The following is a 24,250-nucleotide window of genomic DNA, read 5'->3' as shown; positions in this document are numbered from 1 at the left end:
GTCTACACTTGCTTGGCTGGCAGCTGTTGCCCTCCAGTGTTGCTTTGTTGGCCATAATCAAGATTTCCCAATTGTTATGCAGCATGCAGAATGAGGAAGCAAGGGTTTCTGACCAATTGGAGGGCTGGGTTGGCACGGATACGGCACAGAAGTTTTCGATCTGACCAATTCATTGGGCCTGCTGCTCCGCCATTGCCTTGCCGTCCATTACCTCCTTGATGACAGGGATGTCGATCAAGTTGAGACGGTGCCTGTCATTTTAATCCATCAGCACTTGGGTCTGTCGTCAGCTGGGTGGATTTCAAATGTTTTATCACCAGGGACACACGTGTCAGCTGAGTGAACGAGGCTCTTCAGCTGACTGTATTGTGCCTACACCTGATCGTGGCTGAACTCTTTCAGGAATCCCATGCCACTGTCCATCGACCGTGTAATGCTGATCATGAGGAGGTGCTGTTAAATAGAAGGCATGGTAGGTTGTGTAGATGAGGGAGAGAAGGTACAAATTGACATAGACAGATTAAGCGAGTGGGCAAAACTGTGGCAGATGGAATTCAATGTGGGAAAGTGTGAAATCCTCCACTTTGGATGCGAGAAAGACGAATAAGAATATTTTCTTAATGCTCAGAGACTATGGGCCCGAATTTAATCGCACTACCGCCCACAACCGCCGAACTGCAACTCAAAAATCCCAGTTTGGCGGAAAAAACTCATGGACTGCCAACCTACCGCCCGGCAGGAAATTCATCAGAGAAGTACCGTCGGCAGTAGTCCATACTACCCGCCAGGATGAGATCTTGACAAGAACATTTGTTCAAATACAGAAGTTGCAAATATATATATATTCCACTGTTATAATTTGATTGAATAACATGTAATGTTAGGGGTCGTGTTTGGCGATCTATTAACCCAAAAACTGTACACTCAAATGCCAACCATAATGTCTGGCCTTCAAGTTTTGGAACTATCTGTCATTCAAAGCCACCCATCTTGCATTGGTGACCCTTTTCTTAGCTAAATGAGGTACTGTCAGGACCCATTAAAAAAGTAGCATCATAACTGCCAGGCAAAAATTTTAGCTCACTGCACTACATTTAAAGGACATTTGTATGTTTCTCAGCACATACCCCTCATAATCTAAAAGTTAGACACTGACCAAGAGTAGTGAAAAAAAAATGTCCATATTGAATTGTGCAACATTCAAAAGTGGCACAACATTCAAACATGTCAAGCAAAATATTTAACAGTATTTCAAAGGACAGTACATTTAGCATCAAAAGGCAAACACCAACAACAACATGAACAATATATACAAACATCACCAACACCCAACGCTCTACCCACTCCCATCACCTCTCTTTTCCCCCCCCCCCCCACCCAAGTGGGGCCCATTCTTCTCTTGATGGGTTGCCCATCCCCACGCCGACCCGCACCCCTGCCCCTCACCGCGTCGGTACCAGCATGTTGTGCAGCAGTGCACCCGGAGCGCTGCTGTCGTGTTTGTCGGGGAGAGAATGGAGGCGGTGAAATGGAAGACTCTGGCATCTCTGGACTCTCTGGTTTTGTCAGACTGGCTGGTATGGCATCGGGGATTCCATGCCATAGCCAGAGACCATCGATTGCAGCATGGCATCGACAAACTTGACGGTTCGCTGGTGATCAGCAGCGACATACTGTTGGTATGCTGCTCTGCAAGCGAGACAATGTTGGCAGCTATCCCAGCCATGGCCTGGAGGAGGTCTCGATTGTCCTCGACAGCTGAACCATTTCTACATTGCTTCTGCCCATCTTGCATCATCATCTCCTTGCTGCACTGCATCAACCTGGGTGGATACAGTTTGGTGACTTTAACGACACAGATCCTGCACTTCACAACGCTTGATCCCGCTTACTCCGACTCGAAGCCCAAAGGTTCGGATCCCGATACCGATGTTGTGCGCACAGGGGGCACACATGTCAGAGGATGGAGTCCTTCTCTTCCACCTCCTCGAGCTCAAGTGGGACAAACACTGGGTCTTCTCCCTGCTCTTCCTCCTGATCTTTCTCTCTGTGGGTTGTGGAGGTGGATGCGGTGACTATGGGGAATCTTGGGGGGGTGGGGGCAGGGGCTCCTGATGAGTTTGAGGTGGATGGTTTTGGTGTTACACATGGCCTTTGCGTGCCAGAGATGGATGGTGTGCCTAAGTCGGTTCTCTACGATTCATCATCTGCAAGTACAATACAACATTTCAGTGTTTAGTGGGGGGGGGGGGGCAGTGGTGTTGGTAATGCTGACATGATTCTAGAGCCCCCTGGATGTCTAGGGACTTACAGGGGAGAATTAAGAAAAAAAGGACGCTTATTTCATATACCAATGGCTAAATACTATAGAATCTTTAGAGGAATATAGAAAGAGGCAAAATTAAAAAGGATATTAGGAATGCTAAGAGAGCACAAGAAATTCTTGGCTAGTAAAATTAAGGAAAACCCTTCTATAAATATTAAGAGCAAGAGGGTAACTAAAGAAACCATTAGAGACCATGAGGGTAATCTTTGTGTGGAGGCGAAAGATGTTGGTAAGGTTCTTAACGAATACTTTGCATCTGTTTTCACAAAGGAAAGGGGCAATGCAGATACTGTTATCGAAAAGGAGTGTGATATTGTGGATGACACAAGTATCGTGAGAGAGGAAGTATTAAGGGGTTTAGCAGCTTTGAAAGTAGATAAGTCCCCAGACCCGGATGAAATGCATCCCAGGCTGTTGAGCGAAGTAAAAGAGGAAATAGCAGAGGCATTGACCATCATTTTCCAGTTCACTTTGGATTTGGGCATGGTACCGAAGCATTGGAGGACTGGTAATGTAGTACCCTTGTTTAAGAAGGGAGAAAGGGATAGGCCGAGTTATTACAGGCCTGTCAGCCTAACCTCAGTGGTGGGAAAATTATTGAAAAAAATCCTGAAAGACAGGATAAATCTACATTTGGAAAGACAAGGATTAATTAGGGACAGTCAGCACGGATTTGTTAAGGGAAGATCGTGTTTGACTAACTTGATTGAATTTTTTGAGGCGGTAACCAAGAGGGTTGATGAGTGTAGTGCGTACGATGTATTGTATATGGACTTTAGCAAAGCTTTTGATCAGGTCCCACATGGTAGACTGGTCACGAAGGTTAAAGCCCATGGGATCCAGGGCAAAGTGGCAAGTTGGATCCAAAATTGGCTTTGGAGGTAGGGAGCAAAGGATAGTAGGTGATGGATGTTTTTGTGACTGGTAGGATGTTTCCAGTAGGATTCCACAGGGCTCAATACTAGGTCCCTTGCTTTTTGTGGTATATTTCAACGATTTAGATTTGAATATAGGGAGTATGATTAAGAAGTTTGCAGACAACATTAAAATTGGCTGTGTGGTTGATAATGAAGAGGAAAGTCATGGGCTGCAGGAGGATGTCAATCTACTGGTCAGGTGGGCAGAGGAGTGGCAAATGGAATTTAATTCAGAGAAGTGTGAGGTGATGTACTTTGGGAGGGCTAATAAGGAAAGAGTATACACATTAAGCGGTAGGCCACTTAATAGTGTAGATGAACAAAGGGACCTTGGAGTGCTTGTCCCCAGATCCCTGAAAGTAACAGGCCAGGTGGATAAGGTGGTTAAGAAGGTATACGGAATGCTTGCCTTTATTGGCCGAGGCATAGAATATAAGAGCAAAGATGTTATGCTTAAATTATATAATTCTTTGGTTCGGCCACAGCTGGAGCACTGTGTGCAGTTCTGGTCGCCGTATTATAGGAAGGACGTGATTGCACTAGAGAGGGTGCAGAGGAGATTTACTAGGATGCTGCCTGGGATGGAGAATCTTAGTTATGAAGACAGATTGGATAGGCTGGGTTTGTTCTCATTGGAACAGAGGAGGTTGAGAGGAGACCTCATTGAGGTGTACAAAATATTGAGGGGCCTGGACATAGTGGATAGTAAGGGCCTATTTCCATTGCTGGAGGGGTCTATTATGAGGGGGCATAGTTTTAACGTGGTTGGTGGAAGGTTTAGAGGGGATTTGAGGGGGGGGCTTCTTTACGCAGAGGGTTGTGGGGATCTGGAACTCGCTGCCTGGAAGAGTGGTGGATGCAGAAAGCCTCACCACTTTTAAGAGATAGTTGGATGGGCACTTAAAGTGCCGTAACCTGCAGGGTTACGGACCTAGAGCTGGTAATTGAGATTAGATTGGATGACCTTTTGTTGGCCGGCGCAGATATAATGGTAAGTACTGTAGGGAACCAAATACAGATCTCCTGGACTAGTTTCGCCTGGATGGGTCGAAGAGGAATTTTCCCAGATTTTTTTCTCGCTAAATTGGCTTGGGTTTTTATCTGGTTTTTGCCTCTCCCAGGAGATAACATGGCTCCGGTTGGAGTGGAGTGTAGAATGTTTCAGTATAAGGCGTGTCACAATTGTGTGAGGCGGACTGGTTGGGCTGGGTGTTCTTTGCCCTTCTGTCATTGTTCATAGGTTTATATGTAACCTTCAGGGCTGCTGACCTGGTTTCATACGTTTATATGTAACTTTCAGGGCCATGCGGCTCTTTGTCGGCTGGCGTGGACACAATGGGCCGAAATGGCCTCCTTCTGCACTGTATGTTTCTATGTTTCTATGAGTACTGTGACATATCACAGTCCTATTTCAAGGACTACCATGGCTACATTACCACACCCTAAATGGCTGACAGACAGTACATTAAAATGCATTTTACATCACTTTACATGACCTTGCATGACTTGAGCGTAACACAGTCCGGAGATTATGATCAACTTACCATGCTGTAGCACGGGATCGGCACCACCATGTGTGGTGGCACGGGGGTAGTCACCCACCAACAGCAAGGCACGCTCCTCGATGTCAGTTACTTCGATGACCTCTGGTGGGTCCCCTCCCATGCCACACTGCTTTGAGGCGTTGGCTGTTCTTTTCCTTTGCAGAAATAAAAGTTGCAATGTTTAACTGGTTTGCAGATGCAACACACACACACACACACACAACGGTTACATATACTTTTTCAGTAGTACGGGAGTGCAACAAATAAGATCTTTACCTACTCTTGCTTCCGCCACCACATTGTTCCATCTTTTCCTGCACTGGTCTCCATCCCAAACCATGGAACCCACTGCGGACACCCTCCACAATTTCCCACCAAAAGCATTTATTTTTGGGGCAGGGCTGGCTTGCCACGACCATCCCGGGCGAGCTCTCTGTAACGGCGCTTCACCTCAGAGACAAGTATCTCCAGCTCACCATTTATAAACCAGGGAGCTCTGAGCCTCCCTACACTGGACTTCCTCCTCATGATGGGTTTTCAAGGTGGAAGCCTGATGATTTTCTTCTCTCTCTCTCGCAATGACTTCCCTCTGTAACTGTCAGGTGCAAGTCACACGCGAGATTTTATGCGCATGCGGAGCTGATCCTCAGTCCCAATTGTGGGGAAAGTGAGGTCATCAGCCAAAAAAAACTACAAAAAAAAAATCCAAATTTTGCACAGGCGCAGTACATGGTCTCCTATCTTTCCTGAGTTGAGAGGCCTGCACCTCCGCCTGACCCCCGCTGCCGCCCGCTACTGGCTGCCGACTCCCGCTGCCGCCCGCTCCCGCTGACAAAACCGGGATGAATCTCATGCCCAATCGGCCCCAGCGGCCGCTAAAAAAGCATGCACCGCCGAGGGACCGCTGAAAAATGGGTGGAACTTAGGCGTGATGAAATTCGGGCCCTATAAACTGTGGAGGAGCAAAGGAATTTGGGTGTCCGTGTACACAAGTCACTAAAAGGTACAAAAATGTATTTAAAAGGCTAATAGAATGTTAGCCTTTATCTCAAGGGAGTTGGAATACACAAGTGAGGCTTTGATGCTTCAGTTGTACGGAGCCTTGGTCAGGCCCTGTCTAAAGTACTGCGTTCAGTTTTGAGAAGGATATGTTGGCCTTGGCGGATGTACAATGCAGATATACCAGAATGATACCAGGGTTTACAGGGTTAAATTGTGAGAATAGGTCACATAAACTTTGAATTTAGAAGGTTGATGGGTGATCTAATTGATAATAAAGGGATTCAATAGGGTAGATACAGAAAAACTACTTCCTCTGGTGGGGGAATCCAGAACAAGAGGGCATAATTTTAAAATTAGAACTTGGCCATTTCGGAGGATAACAAAAAGCACTTTTTTTACATAAAGAGTAGTGTAAATCTGGAACTCTCTACGCCGAAATGCCGTGGGTCAATTGAACTTTTCAAGAGTCAGATCGATAGATTTTTGTTAGTTAAAGGAATTAGGGTTAGGAACCAAGGTAGGTAATGGGGCTGAGGCACGCATCAACCATGATCTGATAGAACGACAGAACAGGCTCAAGGGGCTGAACGTCTCCACCTGTTCCTATGTTACATAAAACCTGTAGGTATGTAGGTGAAATGCTCACCCATAGGGCCCAAGTTTCGGGTGGAGTTGCTCCTATTTTTTTGGAGCAACTAGTTTAGTTTGGAGTATCTTAGAAATCGCAATTCTCGGCATTTAGTTTGCTCCAGTTCTAGTGAGTTAGTTTACTTTCGTTTTAGTTCAGTTTTTTTTTTCAAAAGGGGGCGTTACCAGCCACGTATGCCTGTTTTGCAAGTTTAGGCACTGAAAAGTTACTCCAAACTAACTTACAACGGAGTAAGTGTCGACTTTTGTACGCTCAGAAAAACCTTGCGTACACTTTAGAATTAGGCGCAGGTAGCCAGAGATGGGGGGGAGTGGGGTAGGGGGAAGGGAAGTGAGAGGGAAGTTAGGGGATTTTTCAAAGCATTAAACACTTCACTTTTAAAAATAAAGAACCATCATCAATAATAAATGATCAATAAATCAATAAATAAAAAATAAAAAGTTCCTACCTCACCTATCCATTCGGGAGCCCGGCCAGGGCTAGGGGCTTCGTGCTGCAAGCGGAAATCGGTACTCTGCCCGCTCCAGGAGCCCATTCGGCCAGGGCTAGGGGCTGCGTGCTGCAGGCTGGAAATCGGAACTTTGGCCACGATGAGGGAGCCCATTCGGCCAGTGACTTTCTCCTGCACTGTGAAACCCGTCCAATATTTCTTGCCTTGGGGAGATATCCAGTCAGCCTTACTTGCAGCAGGGAGCCCATTCAGCCAGGGCTCGGGTTGGCATGCTTCGGGCCCCTCCCACACAGCCAGCAGCACACGCACACAGAATCTGGGGGCCAGGAGCCACTGCGCACGCGCACAGACTCCACTGCGCACATGCGCAACTGCCGGTACTCTTTTTGACCCAGGGTTGTAGCTCTGCCCCAGCACCCCCACCCCACCCCCCCGGTGTTGTGCTGCACTCAGAGAATCTCGAGGTAAGTTTTTGGTGCGCTTTTCATTCTACAAAATAGGCGGGTCTCTCGGAGGTGCGCCGTTCTAGCAGATATCGGAAACTTGGGCCCATAAATACTAGGAAATGCAGCCAAACATTATTGTTCGCAACCCCTGAGGGGTGATTGTTTTCAAACCATTTTGTCTGATTGCGATATTAACTCATCTAATTTTAAGCACCAAATGCAAGGATGAAGCTGGTTTTAAGGGGAGGTTTTGAATGAATTTCTTGTGACAGGGCTCAATTGCATTATAAATGGTGTTCGCCAGAATGATCACTGTTATTACCACAAGGTGAAGGCAGGAAAACAATGATAAACATAAGAACATAAGAAATAGGAGCAGGAGTAGGCCATAGGGCCCTTCGAGCCTGCTCCGCCATTTAATACGATCATGGCTGATCCGATCATGGACTCAGGTCCACTTTCCTGTCTGCTCCCCATAACCCCTTATCCCCTTATTGATTAAGAAACTGTCTATCTCTGTCTTAAATTTATTCAATGTCCCCGCTTCCACAGCTCTCTGAGGCAGTGAATTCCACAAACCTACAACCCTCTGAGAGGAGCAATTCCTCCTCATCTCAGTTTTAAATGGGCAGCTACTTATTCTAAGATTATGTCCTCTAGTTCTAGTCTCCGCTATCAGTGGAAACATCCTCTCTTCATCCACCTTGTAAAGCCACCTCATAATCTTATACGTTTTGATGAAATCACCTCTCATTCTTCTGAATTCTAATGAGTAGAGTCCCAACCTACTCAATCATTCCTCATAAGTCAGGCCCCCTCATCTCTGGAATCAACCTAGCGAATCTTCTCTAAACTGCCTCCAAAGCAAGTATATCCTTTCGTAATATGGAAACCAAAACTGTACTCAGTATTCCAGATGTGGCCTCACCAATACCTTATATAGCTGCAGCAAGACCCCTGCTTTTATACTCCATCCCCTTTGCAATAAAGGCCAAGATACCATTGGCCTTCCTGATCACTTGCTGTACCTGCATACTATCCTTTTGTGTTTCATGCACAAGTACCCCAGGTCCCGCTGTACTGCAGCACTTTGCAATCTTTCTCCATTTAAATAATAACTTGCTCTTTGATTTTTTTTCTGCCAAAATGCATGACCTCACATTTTCCAACATTATACTCCATCTGCCAAATTTTTGCCCACTCACTTAGCCTGTCTATGTACTTTTGCAGACTTTTTGTGTCCTCCTCACACATTGCTTTTCCTCCCATCTTTGTATCGTCAGCAAACTTGGCTACGTTACATTCGGTCCCTTCTTCCAAGTCATTAATATAGATTGTAAATAGTTGGGGTCCCAGCACTGATCCCTACGGCAACCCACTAGTTACTGGTTGTCAATCAGAGAATGAACCATTTATCCCGACTCTCTGTTTTCTGTTAGTTAGCCAATCCTCTATCCATGCTAATATATTACCCCCAACCCCGTGAACTTTTATTTTGTGCAGTAACGTTTTGTGTGACACCTTGTCAAATGCCTTCTGGAAGTCCAAATACACCACATCCACTGGTTTATGCACCCTGTTCGTTACATCCTCAAAGAATTCCAACAAATTTGTCAAACATGACTTCACTTCATAACTCCATGCTGACTCTGCCTGACCGAATTATGCTTTTCCAAATGTCCTGCCCAACCACAGATGTTAGGCTATAGTTTATAGTTTCCTGCTTTTTGTCTGGCTCCTTTTTTAAATCGTGGCGTTACATTTGATGTTTTCCAATCTGCTGGGACCTCCCCAGAATCCAGGGAATTTTGGTAAATTACAACCAATGCATCCACTATCCCTGCCGCTACTTCTCTTAAGAGCCTAGGATGCAAGCCTTCAGGTCCAGGGCATTTATCCATCTTTAATACCAGTATCTTACTACCACCTCCTTAGTGATTGTGATTGTGTTAAGTTCCTAACCCCCCCCCCATAGCCCCTTGACTATTCACTGTTGGGATATTGTTAGTGTCCTCTACTGTAAAGACTGATACAAAATATTTGTTCAGAGTTTCTGCCACTTCCATGTTCCCCATTACTAAATCCCCGGTCTCGTCCTCTAAGGGACCAACATTTACTCTAGCCACTCTTTTCCTTTTCATGTACCTATAGAAACTCTTGCTATCTGTTTTTATATTTTGTGCTAGTTTACTTTCATAGTCTATCTTCCCTTTCTTAATCATTTTTTTAATCATTCTTTGCTGGCTTTTAAAAACTTCCTACTAGTTTTTAATTGGATACCGTCTTTTATTTCTTTAGTTAGCCACGGATGGCTATCTTTTCTTTTACACCCTTTGCTCCTCACTCGAATATATTTTTCTTGAGAGTTGTGAAATATTTCCTTAAATATACGCCACTGTTCATCAACTGTCCTACACTTTAATCTATTTTCCCAGTCCACTTTAGCCAACTCTGCTCTCATACCTTTATAGTCTCCTTTATTTAAGCTTAGTACGCTGTTTAGAGATCCAACTTTTTCACCCTCCATCTGAATTTAAAATTCAACAATGGTATGATCACTCATTCCAAAGAGATTCTTTACTAGGAGATTGTTTATTAATCCTGTCTCATTACACAGGACCAGATCTAAGATAGCCTGCCCCCCTGGTTGGTTCCGTTACATACTGCTCAAGGAACCCATCCCTTATGCACTCTATGAACTCCTCCTCAAGGCTACCCTGACCAATTTGATTTGTCCAATCAATATGGAGGTTAAAATCACCCATGATTATTGCTGTTCCCTTTTTACAAGCCCCCACTATTTCCTGGTTTATACGCCGACCAACAGAGTTGCTACTGTTAGCAGTCCTAGACTACGCCCACCAGTGACTTTTCTTCCTTATCTCCACCCAAACTGTTTCAACACCCTGATCATTTGAGCCAATATCGTTTCTCACTATTGCAGTGATTCCATCCTTTATCAATCGAGCTACCCCAATTCCTTTTCCTTTCTGTCTGTCCTTCCGGATTGTCAAATACCCCTGAATATTTAATTCCCAGTCCTGGTCACCTTGCAACCATGTCTCTGTAATGGCTATCAGATCATACCCATTTGTATCTATTTGTGCTGTCAACTCATCTATTTTGTTACGAATGCTACGTGCATTTAGACAAAGTGCCTTTAAATTTGTTTTTTTACCCTTTTTTCCTGCTTGTTTCCTCCCTCCTTCAAACTCACTTTCTTTATTTTTGCTTTCTAATTCCAGCTTTACTCCCCTCCCTACTGAATCTATTTTCAGGTTCCCATCCCCCTGCCAAGCTAGTTTAAACCCTCCCCAACAGCATTAGCAAACTCCACCGTGAGGATATTGGTTCCGGCTCTGTTGAGGTGCAACCCCTCCGGTTTGTACAGGTCCCACCTTTCCCAGAAGCGGTCCCAATGCCGCAGGAAACTAAAGCCCTCCCGCCTGCACCATCTCTCTAGCCATGTATTCATCTGCTCTATCCTCCTATTTCTGTACTCATTAGCTCGTGGCACCGGGAGCAATCTGGAGATTACTACCTTTGAGGTCCTGCTTTTTAATCTCTCTCCTAGCTCCCTAAACTCTGCCTGCAGGACCTCATCCCTCTTTCTACCTGTCATTGATCCCAATATGGACCACGACCACTGGCTGTTCACTCTCTTCCCCCCAGAATGCCCTGAAGCCGCTCAGTGACATCCTTGACCCTGGCACCAGGGAGACAACATACCATCCTGGAGTCATGTCTGCGGCCGCAGAAACGCCTGTCTGCTCCCCTGACTATTGAATCCCCTACCACTATAGCTCTTCCATTCTTCTTCTTCCCCTGCCCTGTGCAGCTGTGCCATGGACTTGGCTCTGGCTGCACTTCCCAGAGGCACCATCGTCCCCACCGGTACTCAGAACAGAGTACCGGTTGGAGCACGAAATGGACTCAGGGGACTCCTGCACTACCTGCCTAGTCCTCCTCTCTCTGCCTGCACACTCTTAAACTGCGGGGTAACTACCTCTAGAAACGTGCTATCCACATAGCTCTCAGTCTCGCGGATGTACCGCAGTGACCCCAGCCGCCACTCAAGCTCCAAAACACGGAGCTGGAGTTGGTGCAGCCGGAGACATCTCCTGCACACATGGTTGTCCCGGCTGCGCAAAACATCCAGGATTTCCCATATGCCACAGGATGTGCAATCCACGGGACTGAACTGCCCTGCCATCCCTCTAGTTACGCTCGCAACTATCAAGTAGAACTAAATTCTAAACCTAGCAAAACACACCCAGCTGCTACTCAGCAAACAGCTGATTTAATTAATTAGTTCTCCTTAGATAATAAAGATTACTGTTCCATTTGATTGCAGTTCCTAACTTACACCAATGCCCAAGGTTTTTTAAAGAAAAGAAAACTACTCACCAATCCACCAGCCAAACACTTACCTGCTTGGCTGTCACGTGACGCTTCGATTTTGATTCTTTTTACTTTTTGTCCCTTACTCCTGTCACTGCTGTAGATAGCTCCTCCCGATCCTGCTGACGCCTTTTGAAGCGCTGCACCCGGTCACCTCTCGCAATGCTTGCCCTCCGTCCTCATGATAGTTCATGCATAGTGTGTGTGACCTGTGCCACTCTGCACACACTTACACACACTTTTTTGTTTAATTCAAAAGAGCTTTCAAAATTGGGTGGAAAGGAAGCAGAAGATCCAGTTGCAATTTCCTTTCAATACTGAGATGATAGGAGCACGATAGTATTTGTGATCAAAGGGAATTGGAATTGATTTTTCAGATGGGTGGTTCTAGTTGGGTTGAAGGCATTGAAAAAAAGAAAGATGTTCACAACCTCAGGATGTCCCAAAGCGTATCACAGCCACTTTGGTTGTTGTAATGTAAGAAATGTTTCTGCCAAAATGTGCACAGCAAGGTCCCACAAACAGCTATGTGACAATGACCAGGTTTTTTAGTGCTGTTGAGGGATAAATATTGGCCAGGACACTAGGGAGAACTCCCCTCTGCTCTTCTCCACTATAGTGCCTGGGATCCATTAAGTCAAAAATGTAATATTTCATGTGAAATACTGCATCCTCTGACAGTGCTCGGTACTGCACTGGACTGTCAGCCTAGACTTTGTGCTGGAGCGGGACTTGAACCCACAACCTTCTGACTCCGAGGCGAGAGTGCTACCAACTGAATTACAGCTGATACCTAAATATTGGAACATTTATTGCAAACTCCATTTACAGTAATGTCAATTTGCCACTTCAATTTCCTTTTGTTTTTTCAGGGATTGCACGGGCCTCAAGGATATCCAGGAGAAACTGGGTTAGTGGGATTACCTGGTCCCCAGGTGAGTAAATGTAGACACACCTGAGCAAGAAATGCACTAAAATACTAAGGCATTCCCACAGCATGTCTTGAATCACTTCCAGCTGCACAGTTAGTTCTCTAAACTTGCTTCAGTTGGTTGAGTTCATTTGGTTCTCAGCCTGTTGGAGCTCTTGGCGAGTAGAGGAAAACCTGGTCGAACTGAACCCTCTTGCATAATGAGGACCTCTTTTGGGAATTGGTGCTGTAGTTTGCAAAGTTGACCAGACCTCTTAGAATGAGGCAATTGGCCAGGATTTGATTCAGGCTTTCTCAGTTCGGTCAGTCTGAGCTGCTTACGGTGGAGAAGATTTTGTTATTGGGGATCGAAAGTATAATTTATGCATGTATGGGAATTCATCTATAGAAAATTGTACTTCTTGGTGACTGAACACTTTGACGTTTCAGCTAAATCTTAGCCTTTGTTGGCCTGTGTTGCGCTGGGAAGAAATGAAATATTCTTTTACCTTTCCATGGCAGAGGTGGAAAGAACTTGAGCAGATTAAACACCTGGATCCGTGGTATAGGTTTTCCTCTACAGTGGTCTGATGGGGTGGGTCACAAGCATTTTACAGAACATACCAGATTTTCAATCCATCATTTTTAATGGATCCGATTGTGGAGATGATTTAATCTTGGGTTTCTGATTGAAGAGTTGGAAGTGAGCTGGTTTTTTACACAGGATTTATTATTTCTCCAATTAATAGGTGGAAAAAAGAAAAAACGACTTGCATTTTTATAGTACTTTTCATGACCACAAGAAGCCCCAAATTGCTTTACAGCCAATGAAGTACTTTTAAGGTGTAGTCACTGTTATTATGTAGGAAACACGGCAGTAGAAATCATGGTCCCACAAACAGCAATGCGATAATGACCAGATAATCTGTTTCAATGATATTGGTTGAGAATGAAATATTAATCATGACACCAGAGAGAACTCCCCCTGCTCTTCTTTGAAATAATGCTGTTGGATCTTTTACATCCACCTGAGAGGGCAAACAGGGCCTCGGTTTAATGTCAGATCTAAAGACCGCATTGACCGCAAAGTGCAGCACTCCCTCAGTACTACTCTGGAGTGTCAGTCTGCATTTTGACTTCGACTCTGGAGTGCAACTGGAACTGGACCTAGATTTTCTGCTTAATTCTCTTCAGTAGGATTTTAACCCACAACCTGCCGACTCCAAGGTGAGGGTGCTACTAGCTAAGCCAAAGCTGACACCTAAAGCATGCAACGTGGGATAAGTGGAGTACAAGCCAAGGTCGTAGCTCTTGTTAGAGCTACCATTGTCTCCTTTCTTTTGTTTTGTTCTGGAATTTTACTCATTTTCAATGCATTTAATGAGGACATCATTTTCATGAAGAAGTGTTTGGTGAACCATTTTTATTCATAAATATGACAAGAGGTTGGCAAAATTAGTATCACCATCACATCACCTGGATCGAATGTTAGTAAAAAGTGTTGCACAGCTCTTCTATGATTCACCTCCCAACAAAACATTTACTAAATCCTTTTAGCGAAGCTGAGTCCTCTTTAATAACTTCCCAACTCATTTTACAGAGTACAGATGTTGACAAGATCACAAAATAGACTTTGGACAAAGAAGGCCTTTTGGCCCACTCGACCAGGATACCAAGCCTACCGTCTTCCTGTTACAGCATCTTGGCAGTGTCCTGGCCTCAACCATCCTTCCTTTGACAACTTGTTCCAGCTGTTGATGTAATGTGTTCCAGCTGTTGAAACACGAATGATGCAAATGCAGTGCAGGAAGATATAAAAAAAAAATTCTTTAAGTGTTCTGAGCTAGGATGTTGAACCCACACAGCTTCTGGGAAATGGTTGCTGTGGTTTCTCTCATTTCTGTGTGGAGTTGTAGTTATGATTCTGGACACCAAGCAGTCTGCTCTAAAATGAATGAGTCATAAGCTTTATGATCAGATTTATTACTTCCAGAGAAACTGATGGTCAACGTTGCAGGTGACTAACCTGTGCATTCCTGATGTGCTTGAGTTTGTATGAAACCACTAAACCAAAGAGAGACCACATCCTCCTCTAAATCTTATTTTTTGAACATAGAATCACACAGCACAGAAGAAGGCCATCTGTGCCGGCTCTTTGAAAGAGCTTGCCAACTAGTCCCACTCCCCTGCTGTTTCTCCATAGCCCTGCAAATGTTTCCTTTTCAAGTATTTATCTAATTTCTCTTTGAAAGATACAATGAAGCTGCTTCTACCCCTTTCAGGCAGTGTATTCCAGATCATCATAACTCACTGAGTAAAAAAAAAAAATTCTCCTCATCTCCCCCTTGGCTTTTTTGTCAATTATCTTAAATCCTCTGGTTACCGACCCTCCTGCCACTGGAAACTCTCCTTATTTACTCTATCAAAACCCATCATGATATTAAATGCCTTTATTAAATCTCCCCTTAACCTTCTCTGCTCTGAGGAGAACAATCCCAGCTTCTCCACAAACTGAAGTCCCCCATCCCCGGTACCATTTTATTTAATATACTCTGCACCCTCTCCAAGGCCTTGACATCCTTCCTAAAGTGTGGTGCCTTGTGTGCTTGCTGACGACACTGTGAGATGTACTATTACTCCTCGCCAGGTTGGGGGTCGGATGGGGTTTGGAGGGGGAATATTGAATCTTCCAATGAGTTTTCTGCACAGATAGCGAAGACTGGTCTGGGGGATCAAGTGGAAATGGTTGGCGCATTTCCATGGAATTGGTGATTGGGCCACCAGAGAATAAGCAAGCAATGATTACCGAATTGATTGCACCTCGGAAGATCAGATAACCGGTGGGCAGAAGGTGGCAAAGAACACGGAATTGTTCAAAAGGGAAAATATTGTGGATGCTGGAAATCTGAAATCAGAAACAGGAAATGGGGGGAACATTCGCATTTGGGGTCTGGTAGTGTAGTAGTTATGTTATTGGACTATAACCCAGAGGCCTGGACTAATAATCCCAGCCGTGCATCTTGGGAATTTGAATTCAGTTTAAGAAAACATTTGGAAATGAAAAAGCTGGTTTCAGTTAAAGTGACCATGAAGCCGTTGGATTGTCGTTAAAAACTTTGCTGATTCACTAATGTCCTTCAGGCAAGGAAACCTGCCATCCTTACCCAGTCTGGTCTAACTGTAACTCCAGTCCCACACCAAAGTGGTTGACTCTTAACTGGAATGGGCAATGAACGCCAGCCTTGCCAGTGACTCCCACATCCCGAGAATGAATAATAAAATACTCAGCAGGTTAGGCAGCATCTGTGGGGAAAGAAAGGTAGGGTTGATTTGCTGAATGGTTCCAGCAATTTCTTCTTGTTATATGGAATTGATGGTGCGTTGCAGTGTTTAAGGCTGGGGTTAGGTTGTATTTTCTGCTGTGGAGGTTGGGTATTAGGCCTTAATCACACTTTTGTTTGAAGTATTGTGATTCAGCAGTGGAAAAGTACAATTCACTGTGCATTAGTCAAGAGGAGAGGTATCTGGTGGGCAGACTTGTAGGGTATGTTCTGGTGGTTAGGTTTTAAACCCCTGATGATGGTTGGTAGCCATTTAGTAACCCTAACTTTGGTTAGTCCAAGTTCGGGTTTTGATTACAGTGTCAGCTGTGGTTCAGTGGGTAGCACACTCGCCTCTGCATCAGTCTCACTCCAGGAATTTGAGAACCTAAATCTAGGCTGACACTCCAGTGCAGTGCTGCACTGTCAGGGATGCCGTCTTTCGGATGAGACGTTACTCTGCTCTCTCAGGTGGACGTAAAAGATCCCATGGCACTATTTTGAAGAAGCTGGGATATTGAATAAATTTAAGACAGAAATAGACAGTTTCTTAAATGATAAGGGGATATGGGGAGCGGGCGGGGAAGTGGAGCTGAGTCCATGATCAGATCAGCCATGATCTTATTGAATGGAGGAGCAGTCTCGAGGAGCCGAATTGCCTACTCCTGTTCCTATTTCTTAAGTTCTTATAAGACCAGGTGAGTTATAGAAACATAGAAACATAGAAAATAGGTGCAGGAGTAAGCCATTCGGCCTTTCGAGCCTGCACCACCATTCAATAAGATCATGGCTGATCACTCGCCTCAGTACCTCTTTCCTGCTTTCTCTCCATACCCCTTGATCCCTTTAGCCAAAAGGGCCATATCTAACTCCCTCTTGAATATATCTAACAAACTGGCATCAACAACTCTCTGCAGTAGAGAATTCCACAGGTTCACAACTCTGAGTGAAGAAGTTCCTCCTCATCTCGGTCCTAAATGGCTTACCCCTTATCCTCCCCTGGTTCTAGAATTCCCCAACATCGGGAACATATTTCCTGCATCTAACCTGTCCAGTCCCGTCAGAATTTTATATGTTTCTATGAGATCCCGTCTCATTCTTCTAAACTCCAGTGAATACAGGCCCAGTCAATCCAGTCTCTCCTCATATGTCAGTCCTGCCATCCCGGGAATCAGTCTGGTGAACCTTCGCTGCACTCCCTCAATAGCAAGAACATCCTTTATCAGATTAGGAGACCAATACTGAACACAATATTCCAGGTGAGGCCTCACCAAGGCCCCTGTACAGCTGCAGCAAGACCTCCCTGCTCCTATACTCAACTCCCCTAGCTATGAAGGCCAACATGCCATTTGCCTTCTTCGCTGCCTGCTGTACCTGAATGCCAACTTTCAATGACTGATGTACCATGACACCCAGGTCTCGTTGCACCTCCCCTTTTCCTAATCTGCCGCCATTCAGATAATGTTCTGCCTTCGTGTTTTTGCCACCAAAGTGGATAACCTCACATTTATCCACATTATACTGCATCAGCCATGCATTTGCCCACTCACCTAACCTGTCCCAGTCATCCTCCAGCCTCTTAGCATCCTCCTCACAGCTCACACCGTCACCCAGCTTAGTGTCATCTGCAAACTTGGAGATATTACACTCAATTCCTTCATCTAAATCATTGATGTATATTGGAAATAGCTGGGGTCCCAGCACTGAGCCTTGTGGCACCCCACTAGTCACTGCCTGCCATTCTGAAAAGGACCCGTTTATCCTGACTCTCTGTTTCCTGTTTGCCAACCAGTTCTCTATCCATGTCACTACATTACCCCCAATACCATGTGCTTTAATTTTGCACACCAATCTCTTGTGCGGGACCTTGTCAAAAGCTTTTTGAGAGTCCAAATACACCACATCCACTGGTTCTCCCTTGTCCACTCTACAAGTTACATCCTCAAAAAATTCTAGAAGATTTGTCAAGCATGATTTCCCTTTCATATATCCATGCTGACTTGGAGCAATCCTGTCACTGCTTTACAAATGTGCTGCTATTTCATCTTTAATAATTGATTCCAACATTTTCCCCACTACCGATGTCAGAGTAACCGGTCTATAATTCCCTGTTTTCTCTCTCCCGCCTTTTTAAAAAAGTGGTGTTACATTAGCTCCATCGGAACTGATCCAGAATCGATAGACTTTTGGAAAATGATCACCAATGCATCCACTATTTCTAGGGCCACTTCCTTAAGTACCCTGGGATGCAGACTATCAGGCCCCGGGGATTTATCGGCCATCAATCTCATCAATTTCCCCAACACAAATAAGGATTTCCTTCAGTTCTTCCTTCTCGCTAGATCCTCTGTCCCCTAGTATTTCCAGAAGGTTATTCGTGTCTTCCTTCATGAAGACAGAACCAAAGTATTTGTTCAATTTGTCTGCCATTTCTCTGTTCCCCATTATAAATTCACCTGATTCTGACTGCAAGGGACCTACGTTTGTCTTCACTAATCTTTTTCTCTTCACATATCGATAGAAGCTTTTGCAGTCAGTTTTTATGTTGCCAGCAAGCTTCCTCTCATACTCTATTTTCCCCCTCCTAACTAAACACTCTGTCCTCCTCTGCTGGATTCTAAATTTCTCCCAGTCCTCAGGTTTGCTGCTTTTTCTGGCCAATTTATATGCCTCTTCCTTGGATCTAACACGATCCTTAATTTCCCTTGTTAGCCACGGTTGAGCCACCTTCCCCGTTTTATTTTTACTCCAGGCAGGGATGTACAATTGTTGAAGTTCATCCATGTGATATTTAAATGTCTGCCATTGCCTATCCACCATTAACCTTTTAAGTATCATTCGCCAGTCTATTCTAGCCAATTCACGTCTTATACCATCGAAGTTACCTTTCCTTAAGTTCAGGACCCTAGTCTCTGAATTAACTGTGTCACTCTCCATCTTAATAAAGAATTCTACCATATTATGGTCACTCTTCCCCAGAGGGCCTCGCACAATAAGATTGCTAATTAGTCCTTTCTCATTGCACATCACCCAGTCTAGGATAGCCAGCCCTCTAGTTGGTTCCTCGACATATTGGTCTAGAAAACCATCCCTAATACACTCCAGGAAATCCTCCTCCACCGTATTGCTACCAGTTTGGTTAGCCCAATCTATATGTAGGTTAAAGTCACCCATGATAAATGCTGTACCTTTATTGCACGCATCCCTAATTTCTTGTTTGATGCTGTCCCCAACCTCACTACTACTGTTTGGTGGTCTGTATACAATTCCCACTATCATTTTCTACTCTTTGGTATTCCGCAGCTCTACCCATACAGATTCCACATCATCCAAGCTGGATGTTGAGTACCCAGCCTTGGTCACCCTGGAGCCATGTCTCCGTGATGTCAATTATATCATATTCATTAATAGCTGCCTGCGCAGTTAATTCATCCACCTTATTACGAATACTCCTCGCATTGAGGCACAGAGCCTTCAGGCTTGTCTTTTTAACACACTTTGTCCCTTTAGAATTTTGCTGTAAAGTGGCCCTTATTGTTTTTTGCCTTGGGTTTCTCTGCCCTCCACTTTTACTCATCTCCTTTCTGTCTTTTGCTTCTATCCCCATTTTACTTCCCTCTGTCTCCCTGCATCGGTTCCCATCCCCCTGCCATCTTAGTTTAACCCCTTCCCAACAGCACTAGCAAACACTCCCCCTCGGACATTGGTTCCGGTCCTGCCCAGGTGTAGACCGTCTGGTTTGTACTGGTCCCACCTCCCCCAGAACCAGTTCCAATGTCCCAGGAATTTGAATCCCTCCCTCCTGCACCACTCCTCAAGCCACGCATTCATCTTAGCTATCCTGCTATTTCTACTCTGACTAGCACGTGGCACTGGTAGCAATCCTGAGATTACTACCTTTGAGGTCCTACTTTTGAATTTAACTAGCTCCTTATCCCCAGTGTCCTGGCCAATATTTATCCCTCAATCAACATAACAAAAACAGATTATCTGGTCATTATCACGTTGTTGTTTGTGAGAGTTTGCTGTACGCAAGTTGGCTGCCGCATTTCCCACATTACAACAATGCCTACAATCCAATGATTTAATTGGCTGTAAAGCGCTTTGAGACATCCAGTGGTCATGAAAGACGCTATATGAATGCAAGTCTTCCTTTCCCCTTTCCTTTCTCCTTTCTCCTTCCCTTCCTTCCTTGGTCCTTTTTCATTTAAGTGACTGGCTGCAACTCTGTGTCTGGCAACAGTACAGATTAAAGAATAGTCAGTGAAGAGAAAGAAATAAAGACTTGCATTTATATAGCACTGTTCATAATCTCAGGATGTACGAAAGTGATTTACAGCTGATGAAGTACTTTTGATGTGTAGTCACTGTTGTAATGTAGGAAACGCAGCAGCCAATATGCACACAGCAAGCTCCCGCAAACATCAATGCGATGAGGACCAGATAATCTGTTTTAGTGCTGTTGGTTGAGGACTAAATATTGGCCAGGACACCTGAGATAACTCCCCTACTCTTATTTGAAATAGTGCCATGGGATCTTTTATGTTCACCTGAGAGGGCAGACAGGGCCTCGGTCAAATGTCTCATCTGAAAGACGGCATCTCCGACTGTGCAGCATTTCCTCAGTACTGCACTGGGTGTGTCAACGAGATATTGTGCTCAAGTCTCCGAGTGGGACTTGAACCCACAACCTACTGATTCAGAGGCGCGAGCGCTATCCACTGAACCATGGCTGACACTAGAGTCACTAGTGTGTGTTATTTGAGGTGTAAATGTGTATTTTAATCTAATCTAATCCACATGTTTTCTCTCTTAGGGTCCAAAGGGTACCCAAGGAGATCCAGGCATGAAGGTAAGGATATTGGGATGTCCGTCACAGCTGCAATGTGCAGCGCAGGGATTGAAACGGCCCCAAAGCACTTTACGGCCAATGAAGTAATTTTGAACTGCAGCTTGTGCACATCAAGCTCCCACAAACAGCAATGTGATAATTGATTGAGCAATAAATATCGACCAGTGCACTGGGGATAACTCCTGCTCTTCTTCAAAATAGTCCACCTGAGATGGAAGAAGGGCTTCAGTTTAATGCTTCTTTCAAAAGATGGCACTCCCTCAATGCTGCACTGGAGTGTCAGCCTGGATGTTGTGCTCAGGTCTCTGGAGTGGGACTTGAACCCACAACCGTCTGACTCAGAGGCGAGACTACTACCCACTGAGCCACAGCTGACATCATGTTCAATTACCTGCATTGCAACCGAACAAAACAATGTAATTGCAGGGAAGAGCAGTGCAAGGAAGGTAGTGCAGGGGTCCCCTGCGGTCATCCCCCTGCAAAACAGATACACCGCTTTGAGTACTGTTGCGGGGGTGACTCATCAGGGGAGGGCAGCAGCAGCCAAGTTCAAGGCACTGTGGCTGGCTCTGCTGCACAGGAGGGCAGGAAAAAGAGTGGGAGAGTGATAGTGATAGGGAATTCAATTGTAAGGGGAATAGATAGGCGTTTCTGCGGATGCAACTGAGACTCCAGGATGGTATGTTGCCTCCCTGGTGCAAGGGTCAAGGATGTCTCGGAGCGGGTGCAGGACATTCTGAAAAGTGAGGGTGAACAGCCAGTTGTCGTGGTGCACATTGGTACCAACGCTATAGGTAAAAAATGGGATAAGGTCCGACGAGAAAAATTTAGGTACCTAGGATTAAAAAGTAGGACCTCAAAAGTAGTAATCTCGGGATTGCTACCAGTGCCATGTGCTAGTCAGAGTAGGAATCGCAGGATAGCTCAGATGAATACGTGGCTTGAGCAGTGGTGCAGCAGGGAGGAATTCAAATTCCTGGGGCATTGGAACCGGTTCTGGGGGAGGTGGGACCAGTACAAACCGGACGGTCTGCACCTAGGCAGGACCGGAACCAATGTCCGAGGGGGAGTGTTTGCCAGTGCTGTTGGGGAGGAGTTAAACTAATATGGCAGGGGGATGGGAACCAATGCAGGGAGACAGAGGGAAACAAAATGGAGACAGAAGCAAAAGACAGATAGGAGATGAGTAAAAGTGGAGTGCAGAGAAACCCAAGGCAAAAAACAATAAGGGCTACTTTACAGCAAAATTCTAAAGGGTCAAAGTTTATTAAAAAGGCAAGCCTGAAGGCTCTATGCCTCAATGCGAGGAATATTCGGAATAAGGTGGACGAATTAACAGTGCAGATAGCAGTTAACGGATACAATGTGGTTGGCATCACGGAAACATGGCTCCAGGGTGACCAAGGCTGGGAACTCAACATCCAAGGGTATTCAACATTTAGGAAAGATAGACAGAAAGGAAAAGGAGGCAGGTGGCGTTGCTGGTTAAAGAGGAAATTAATGCAATTGTAAGGAAGGACATTAGCTTGGATGATGTGGAATCGGTATGGGTGGAACTACAGAATACCAAAGGGCAGAAAACGCTAGTGGGAGTTGTGTACAGACCTCCAAACAGTAGTAGTGAGGTTGGGGACAGCATCAAACAGGAAATTAGGGGTGCATGCAATAAAGGTGCAGCAGTTATCATGGGTGACTTTAATATGCATATAGATTGGGCTAACCAAACTGGAAACAATACGGTGGTGGAGGATTTTCTGGAGTGCATAAGGGATGGTTTTCTAGACCAATATGTCGAGGAACCAACTAGTGGGGAGGCCATCTTAGACTGGGTGTTGTGTAATGAGAGAGGATTAATTAGCAATCTCGTTGTGCGAGGCCCCTTGGGGAAGAGTGGCCATAATATGTTGGAATTCTGCATTAGGATGGAGAATGATACAGTTAATTCAGAGACCATGGTCCAGAACTTAAAGAAGGGTAACTTTGAAGGTATGAGGCCTGAATTGGCTAGGATAGATTGGCGAATGATACTTAAGGGGTTGACAGTGGATGGGCAATGGCAGACATTTAGAGACCGCATGGATGAACTACAACAATTGTACATCCCTATCTGGTGTAAAAATAAAAAAGGGAAGGTGGCTCAACCGTGGCTATCTAGGGAAATCAGGGATAATATTAAAGCCAAGGAAGTGGCATACAAATTGACCACAAATAGCAGTGAACCAGGGGACTGGGAGAAATTTAGAACTCAGCAGAGGAGGACAAAGCATTTGATTAGGGCAGGGAAAATAGAGTACGAGAGGAAGCTTGCAGGGAACATTAAAATGGACTGCAAAAGCTTCGATAGATATGTAAAGAGAAAAGGGTTAGTAAAGACAAATGTAGGTCCCCTGCAGTCAGAATCAAGGGAAGTCATAACTGGGAACAAAGAAATGGCAGACCAATTGAACAAGTACTTTGGTTCGGTATTCACTATGGAGGACACAAACAACCTTCTGGATATCAAAGGGGCCAGAGGGTCGAGTAAGAAGGAGGAACTGAGAGAAGTCCTTATTAGTCGGGAAATTGTGTAGGGGAAATTGATGGGATTGAAGGCCGATAAATCCCCAGGGCCTGATGGACTGCATCCCAGAGTACTTAAGAAGGTGGCCTTGGAAATAGCGGATGCATTGACAGTCATTTTCCAACATTCCATAGACTCTGGATCAGTTCCTGTGGAGTGGAGGGTAGCCAATATAACCCCTATTTTTAAAAAAGGAGGGAGAGAGAAACCAGGGAAACCAGCCTGACATCGGTAGTGGGTAAAATGATGGAATCAGTTATTAACGATGTCATAGCAGCGCATTTGGAAAGAGGTGACATGATAGGTCCAAGTCAACATGGATTTGTGAAAAGGAAATCATGCTTGACAAATCTTCTGGAATTTTTTGAGGATGTTTCCAGTAGAGTGGACAAGGGAGAACCAGTTGATGTGGTGTATTTGGACTTTCAGAAGGCTTTCGACAAGGTCCCACACAAGAGATTAATGTGCAAAGTTAAAGCACATGGGATTGGGGGTAGTGTGCTGACCTGGATTGAGAACTGGTTGTCAGACAGGAAGCAAAGAGTAGGAGTAAATGGGTACTTTTCAGAATGGCAGGCAGTGACTAGTGGGGTACCGCAAGGTTCTGTGCTGGGGCCCCAGCTGTTTACACTGTACATTAATGATTTAGACGAGGGGATTAAATGTAGTATCTCCAAATTTGCGGATGACACTAAGTTGCGTGACAATGTGAGCTGCGAGGAGGATGCTATGAGGCTGCAGAATAACTTGGATAGGTTAGGTGAGTGGGCAAATGCATGGCAGATGAAGGATAATGTGGATATCCACTTTGGTTGTAAAAACAGAGAGACAGACTATTATCTGAATGGTGACAGATTAGGAAAAGGGGAGGT

General features: G+C 44.9%; 1 protein-coding gene across 4 annotated transcripts in view; it reads left to right on the top strand.

The window, feature by feature from the left end:
* Positions 1 to 24,250, top strand: part of col18a1a (collagen type XVIII alpha 1 chain a) — a 468,959-nt gene that overhangs the window by 383,358 nt on the left and 61,351 nt on the right. For all 4 annotated transcript variants that reach the window (XM_070876137.1, XM_070876138.1, XM_070876136.1 and 1 more), the window contains 2 exons: positions 12,609 to 12,671; positions 20,783 to 20,818. In XM_070876137.1, coding sequence (XP_070732238.1) covers positions 12,609 to 12,671; positions 20,783 to 20,818 — 99 coding nt within the window. The remainder of the gene's footprint in view (positions 1 to 12,608; positions 12,672 to 20,782; positions 20,819 to 24,250) is intronic.

This window comes from Pristiophorus japonicus, chromosome 3 (genome assembly GCF_044704955.1).
Source record: "Pristiophorus japonicus isolate sPriJap1 chromosome 3, sPriJap1.hap1, whole genome shotgun sequence".
Taxonomy (NCBI): domain Eukaryota; kingdom Metazoa; phylum Chordata; class Chondrichthyes; family Pristiophoridae; genus Pristiophorus; species Pristiophorus japonicus.
Note: the sequence above shows the minus strand (reverse complement) of the source record. Positions and strands in the feature narration are given on the sequence as shown.